This window comes from Psammomys obesus, unplaced genomic scaffold, assembly GCF_907164565.1.
Source record: "Psammomys obesus unplaced genomic scaffold, mPsaObe1.curated_primary_1811, whole genome shotgun sequence".
In the NCBI taxonomy this organism is placed as follows: Eukaryota; Metazoa; Chordata; class Mammalia; order Rodentia; family Muridae; genus Psammomys; species Psammomys obesus.
In genome coordinates this window covers 11,671,509-11,678,500 of record NW_026596034.1, presented here as the reverse complement: position 1 = coordinate 11,678,500, position 6,992 = coordinate 11,671,509, and the positions used below count along the sequence as shown (strand labels likewise).

Here is a 6,992-nt window from a genome sequence, read left to right as displayed (position 1 = left end):
TCCTGCTGGAAGATCGCTTGTTGACTCTGGATGGAGAGCTTTTCGGAAATGTCAGGATTGAGGCATGGTTTCAGACAGTGGTGGATGAATAGCAACACCTATCTACTTTAACCAGAGTAGACTTGAGACCCTGGTTACTTCTTAGTCCCTTGAATTTCACTGCCATTGTAGCTACCTTTTTAAGAAGGAATTGTGTACGTTATTTGTAGTAACTAGTGGTGTGTTGTAAAATTAATATTGGGTCTTGTTGGAATGTTCCCAGCTCTTATCAGTGGAGCTTTAGCGTATTATTTGGAAATAATTCTTAACAGATTCTTCCTTCAACAAGTTGCCTGATTTTCCATAGAAAATACAGTAGAAATATTGCTACTTTGGTTGGGAGCGTTGGGGAAGGAGGTGGGCAGTGCTGGCATGCTCTACAGACTTGAGCCTTTGTGCTCTTAATCTCTTTTGGAAAGTAGCCCAGAGCTGAAAGCAGGAGGGCACTGAGTGTGGCCAGCTTTGTTTGAGAAGCATTTCAATGTGACATTTGTATCTTGACAACTCAAGAACTGCTCCATTGGACGAGATGGGAGGCCCATCTAGCCCAGCGTTCTGTGCCTGAAAATGACACCAAAGGGTGATTTGTAAGAAGCATTCTTTATGCCATTAGTTTCACGTGCTTTGTGACACTCCCGTGATCTCAGCTTCCTATAATAGTCCACTGTCGATATGTTATCCAGGAATGTTTAAAACCCTTCTTGAACCTATTCAGATGTCCCAACTCTTAGGGTGACAGATTCCAGAGTCAGCACATATTTGAATACTTAGCTCACACAGAGCTGAGCACTGAAGAGGATCTTAAGGGTGAATAACACTTGATCCTGTTGCTGGCTGAGCTTCACAGATGTCACCTGGGCAACACCACACAAGTGAAGGTAGATTGGATCAGTGATAGAGCATACTGATGGTAAAGCACAGAGCAGTGCTTTTATGTTCTATTTTTTTTTAAAGGTTTAGTCATTTTTTATAGTATTCTGCCTGCACACCAGAAGAGGGCACCAGATCTCACTATGGATGGTTGTGAGCTGCCATGTGGTTCCTGGGAATTAAACTCAGGACCTTTGGAAGAACAGCCAATGTTCTTAACCTCTGAGCCATCTCTCCAGCCCTAGAGCAGTGTTTTTAATAGTCTGTGTTGGAAAGTATTGTCAGACCCACAGTGCCCTCTCCCTATATGTAAATTAATAGAAAATAAAATTGTAATCAGCAGACTGATTAATGAGCAAGGAGCTTTAGTCATTGAGGTTGAGTCATTGATTATGCAGCCACACTGCCATTTTCATAGTACCCATAAGGCATGTTTTCTTCTTCCTGTAGCCTCTCCTACACCTGATTGGTCTTTTAGTGTTAGACCATTCAGCCCCGTGACCTGTGCATATTAACTGCTTCTGGGTGTAGTGCTCAGAATGCTTGATTGTTTCTAATTGCTTTGAGAAAAGGAATTCATATTTAATGTGGGTTCCTCCTTATATTCTGTATAATAAATATGTATATGTATGAAGTGCTAAAGTATGCCCTTTAAACAACATAAACCAAGAAAGAAGATCAGAAAAGAGAGAGATCACTTGGCTGAAAAGGAATATATATATACATGTATAGAAAGAACCTGAACTCATCCTTGAGAAAGGTGTAAAATTCTATAAAAGAAGGTAAAGGAAAAAGTAGGAATGAACTCAAGGGACACACTTTTTCTATGAGACAAGATCTTTGTGTAGCCCAGGCTGCCCTGCAAATCACAGAGATCTCTTACCTTAGCCTACTAGTGGTTAGAGGTGTGCCGTGACAGGCGAGGCTGGGAATACTGCTTTTACTCCTCACCTGGAACCTTCTTTCCTCGTGACCAGTGACCTTTTGTCTGTATTTTTGTGTTTGAGACAGGGTCTCTCTACATAGCCTTGGCTGTCTTGGAACTCACTATATAAACCAGCTGGCCTCTAATTCACAATGATCCACCTACCTCTGTCTCTGAATGCCGGGATTAAAGGCATGCACCATCATGCCCGAAAGACAGTAGTTTATTAATCATGTGGACAAAGAAGCTATGGTTAGCGGAAGGTCTAGGAAACCCAGTGTCCTATTGGCCCTGCCATTTACAGTCCTTGGGTACCACATTCATACTGTGAATGGGACTCTTGCCACTTTACCTTACGTTTTGTTGTTGCTGCTGCTGCTGCTGGGGGGGGGGGGGTTTGAATAATAATATGTATGAACTTTGCTGTTACTGGAGTAGAGAGTAAATGTTAATTAGCTGAACCTAAATCAGGAGGTAATTTATTCCAAATGCCAGGTAGAGAGAATAGCATACTGCCTTATACATAGGCTTTGAACTGTTGTTGCCAGCTTGTATGTCATGTGCCTTGAACCATTTTTCCTCAAGTGGACTCATTCAACCTTCAAAGTTTTTATAAGGCTGTTGCCATAAACTGCAACACTGACGAATTTTCTTCCTTATAGGTACGGAATGGCCATATCAAAAGAATCACTGACAATGACATCCAGTCCCTGGTGCTAGAGATTGAAGGGACAAATGTCAGGTAGGTCACCAGCTCTGTTCTCTAGACCTTCTTTATCAGAAGGGCAGGGCACTACAGTGTTAACAGAACAGGTCGTACAATCAGGCTGTTGTGGGTTCCCTACACTGCTTATAGCTTATTTTAGGCAATTTGCTTTATTCCAGCTTTAGTTTCCTCGTCTGCAAAATTGGGGTATATCCTGAAGGGTTAGTTCGAAGTTAGCGCCCTTAGAACCATGCCTCGTTTAGAAAGCAGTTAGCTGTGTAATTGCTGTTCAACCAGAGGATAGAAGAGCTGTTCTGACCACTCAGCTGTAGCTGTGGTGGTTTTTATGCCCCAGTTTTTTGATCTATCATTTCATGTTTACCTTAGACAAGAATTAAAGTTTTCTTTTACTGCAGAACTTCCTAGGCTTTGTTTTTCAGATACTTTATTGTTTGACTTAAGCTTAGGGGGTTTTGTTGTTGTTGTTTGTTTTTTGCTTTTTAAGTTTTGTTTATTTTATGTGCATCAGTGTATGTATACCTGTATGTCTGTGTGAGGATGTCAGATCCCCTGGAACTGGAGTTACAGACAGTTGTGAGCAGCCAGTGTTCCCAACTGCCGAGCCATCTCGCCAGACCCAGTTTGGGTTTTTTTGTTTGCTTGTTTATTTTTGGTTTTTGGTTTCTGGTTTCTTTCAAGACAGGGTCTCACTATGTAGCTCTTCCTCAAACTCACTATGTGGACCAGGCTGGCCTCACAGAGATCCGCCTGCCTCTGCCGTTCAAGTGCTAGGTTTAAAGATGTGCAGTGTCAGGGCTGGAGAGATGGCTCAGAGGTTAAGAACACTGGCTGTTCATTGAAAGGTTCTGAGTTCAATTCCTAGCAACCATGTGGAGGCTCATAACCGTGTATGAGATCTGGTGCCCTTTTCTGCACACGCAGACACAATATTGTATAAATTATAAAGAAATCTTTAAAAAAAAAAAAAAAGAGGTGGTACACCAGCACACCTAACTGACTTTGGTTTTTTCTTACGGTAAGTTCTTTTTATATTGCCCAAGCTGCCCTTGATCTCCTGGCCAACAGTCCTGCAGTTCACCACACTTGACATTTTAAGTTTTTATTTTACTTACTTTGTATATATATGGGGAATCGAGAGTGGTGCTCATTCCATGGTCTGTGTTTGGAGATTAGAGCTCTTTCCTCCTGCCATGTGGTTCCAGGGATCAAACTGATCACCACGTTTAGCAGCAGGTTCCTTTACTGATCTATTATACCAGCCCTGACATTTTATAAAATTTCACTAACTGAACTGTTAGGTCATCGTTAAGTCCCTTAGATCGGTTTGCTAGTTTTTAGTTTTGGACCATGTGGTTTTGTGTACACACAAAGGAAGAAAGACAAGTAATCTATTCCCTGGTTCTGCCGGCAGCACCACATACATCACCTGTCCGGCAGACCCTAAGAAGACGCTGGGAATCAAACTGCCATTCCTTGTTATGATCATCAAGAACCTGAAGAAGTATTTTACCTTTGAGGTACAGGTGAGTGCAGGAGCACATGACCCCAGACTGCAGGTTATCCCTCGTGTGCTCTTTTTCGCCTCTGTAAAGTTCAGTGCAGCTCTCATTAGAGAGTTCAAAACCGGTTTTAACATGGGGTTTTGAAAAAAATAGCACCCAGAAAAGTCAAATCAATACTTACAAGATTTTAAAGCTTAAAGAGTAACATGTCCATTTGGGGAGTAAATATTTAATATTGAGTTACTGCTTTGTTTTAGTATCTTAAAATACTAGTACCTAGTATTTTAGAGGGAAGAAATATGAAATCACTGTATGGTCTGAGAGCCTGCTAGCTATGTCATATGTCATAGCAGCTGCTATGTTGTCTTGACAACAAATAAGATAAACTTGCTACTTGTAGACCATCTGTGAGCAGTTGTGATCTGTCTCTGGCCTGTTTATTCTCCCTGGGGTTTGGCCTTGGGAATCAGGAAGTGGAGTCTCACAGTCTTTTCTTAACGGTTCCTCTGAGCCTGAGAACAGAGAACTAGTGTGGCCCTCCCCTGCGTGCTGCAGGTGCTAGATGACAAAAATGTTCGTCGGCGGTTTCGAGCAAGTAACTACCAGAGTACCACTCGCGTCAAGCCCTTCATCTGTACCATGCCCATGAGGCTGGATGATGGCTGGAACCAGATTCAGTTCAACTTGTCCGATTTCACCCGTCGGGCATATGGCACAAACTACATCGAGACCCTGAGAGTACAGGTACCGCACCTTCCACGGATGGAGCCCCACGCTAGGGCTTTTGAACACACGATGGCTGGCTTAAGGTCCCTGTGGGAGAACAACGTGGGGCTTCTACCCAAAGTTCCCAAGGCACCATCCAAGGGATTTTGGTCTCAAAAAAATCCAGAAAATAATCTGAGGTCTACTCAAACATAAGGTAAATTCTACAAGCAAAATCCTTTTCTGTTTCGTTTTCCGAGACAAGATTTCTCTATGTAGCCTTGACTGTCCTGGACTCGCTTTGTAGACCAGGCTGCCCTCCAACTCACAGAGATTTACCTGCCTCTGCCTCCCTGAGTGCTGGAATTTCAGGTGTGCGCCACCATGCCCAGCTGCAAAATCCTCTTTATCCCCCTAAATTTTTAAAAATTTGTTTTGTGTGTATGAATGTTTTGCCTACAAGTACATCTGTGCCCCATGTTCATGTCTGGTGCTCTAGAAAGCCAGAAAAAGCCATTGGAACCCAGAAAACATTCCCCGGAGTTAGAGGTTGTTTGAGCTACCGTGTGGGTGCCAGGAAATGAATCTGGATCCTTTGCAAGAACAGCTAGTGTTCTTACCACTGAGCCAACTCTCTGGCCCTTTGAGGTTTTTTTAGATTATTTTAGTATATGATATTTTACCTGTATATATGTATGTATATATGTGTACCACTTGTATGTCTGGTACCTGAGGAGGTCAGAAGAAGGCATCAGATCCTCTAAAACTGGAGTTACAGATAGTTGTAAGCCATAGTGTGGATGCTGGGACTCTAACCCAGGTCCTCTCTCTGCAAGAACAAGTTATCTTAACCAATGAGCCATCTCTCCAGCCCTGAATTTCCCTTTTATTGGAATCCACCCCAAAGAAAAGCCAGTTTGCTAATGGGAGTACCATAAGAGGGCTTCTGGGCGAATCAGAAGAAGAGGAAACAGTTCTGTTTAGCCTGTCTAAATGAGTCTTGTCTCCGTAGATCCATGCAAACTGTCGTATCCGAAGGGTTTACTTCTCAGACAGACTCTACTCAGAAGATGAGCTGCCAGCAGAGTTCAAACTGTATCTCCCAGTTCAGAACAAGGCCAAAGTAAGACATCCTTCCTTAAGGAAGCCAGGAGCGTGGGCGTGGGGAGCCATGACCTAGGACATGCCCTTGACCAAAAGGTGGGCTGCTAGCCTGCCTGGGTTGTCACTGGAGGACCGTCACCTCACAGCCCTCCTTCCAGCATGGCAGCCCCAAGTGAGAGATGAGCTGTGGACTGTTTTGTTGCTGCTGCCTCCCCCACCACAGTGCATCTCCCTTCCTATCAGGGCTCATTTCCTGCTCGCAGCTCTTGGAAGAATGCCCTCCATCTGATCCTTTGTCAGCCTCAAAGCAAGCAGTGTACTGCATGTATGCCTATTCTAGCCATGTTTGTGTCCCCGTGGCCCAGTGTCCACTAGGGTATCACCAGAAATAGGAGACTGTGGCACCGACCTTGAATTTTCTAATAGCTGAAGCTGATTGCTCTTTTCTGCTTTTCTCCTTCAGCAATAACTGGATGGCAACTAAGGGGGACAGACTCTGGACATGACTCTTAGTTTAAAAAGGAAACTACATGGAGACGATGCAAAAACATTTAAATAATCAACTGTGCTATGGCTCACTTACTACTTCATGTCCTTGTCGAGGACACCAGTGACCATGCCACAGTTCTGTTACTTGCATTCTAAGTTCAGTGGAGCAAAGCAGAGCTTTGAGTGACACACAAGTGCTGGGGTTTCCTGTGCTGCCTGCCCTGGCATGTGAGAGACACACGCGACAAATGCACAGAAGTAAAGACATCCTACAAGGCAGACCAGACCAATATTTCTTCCTATAGTTTATTCTTTCTTTTATATATTCCCTAAATATATGTATATGTTGTGTAATATGCATAATCTGGAAATGAATAAAATGCTATATTCTTGGTTTATAAATTTATCTCTACTTGACTTCTTTGTATGGCTGGTTTCTCTTTCCTCTTTGCTATGACAGTACAGCCATTTGCAGTGCAACAGCAGGCCTGTATGCACAGGCTGGACAGACTTCCGGATGAGCTAGGAGAAAGAATATAGCCAGGGTGTCACCAGGAAAGCCGCCTAATGGTGGTGGGGGGCGGTGAGTTAAGCTCAACACAAAATGACACCTAACCTAAGTTGTTCTTAC

The 6,992-nt window shown here is 43.4% G+C and overlaps 1 protein-coding gene across 1 annotated transcript in view; it reads left to right on the top strand.

Annotated features, from left to right (window-relative positions):
• Cfap20 (cilia and flagella associated protein 20) overlaps positions 1-6,767 on the top strand; it is a 13,497-nt gene extending 6,730 nt beyond the window's left edge. The window contains exons 2-6 of the mRNA XM_055620723.1: positions 2,497-2,576; positions 3,973-4,084; positions 4,619-4,807; positions 5,781-5,891; positions 6,336-6,767. Coding sequence (XP_055476698.1) covers positions 2,497-2,576; positions 3,973-4,084; positions 4,619-4,807; positions 5,781-5,891; positions 6,336-6,341 — 498 coding nt within the window. The 3' untranslated portion in view covers positions 6,342-6,767. The remainder of the gene's footprint in view (positions 1-2,496; positions 2,577-3,972; positions 4,085-4,618; positions 4,808-5,780; positions 5,892-6,335) is intronic.
• Positions 6,768-6,992: the final 225 nt, after the last annotated feature.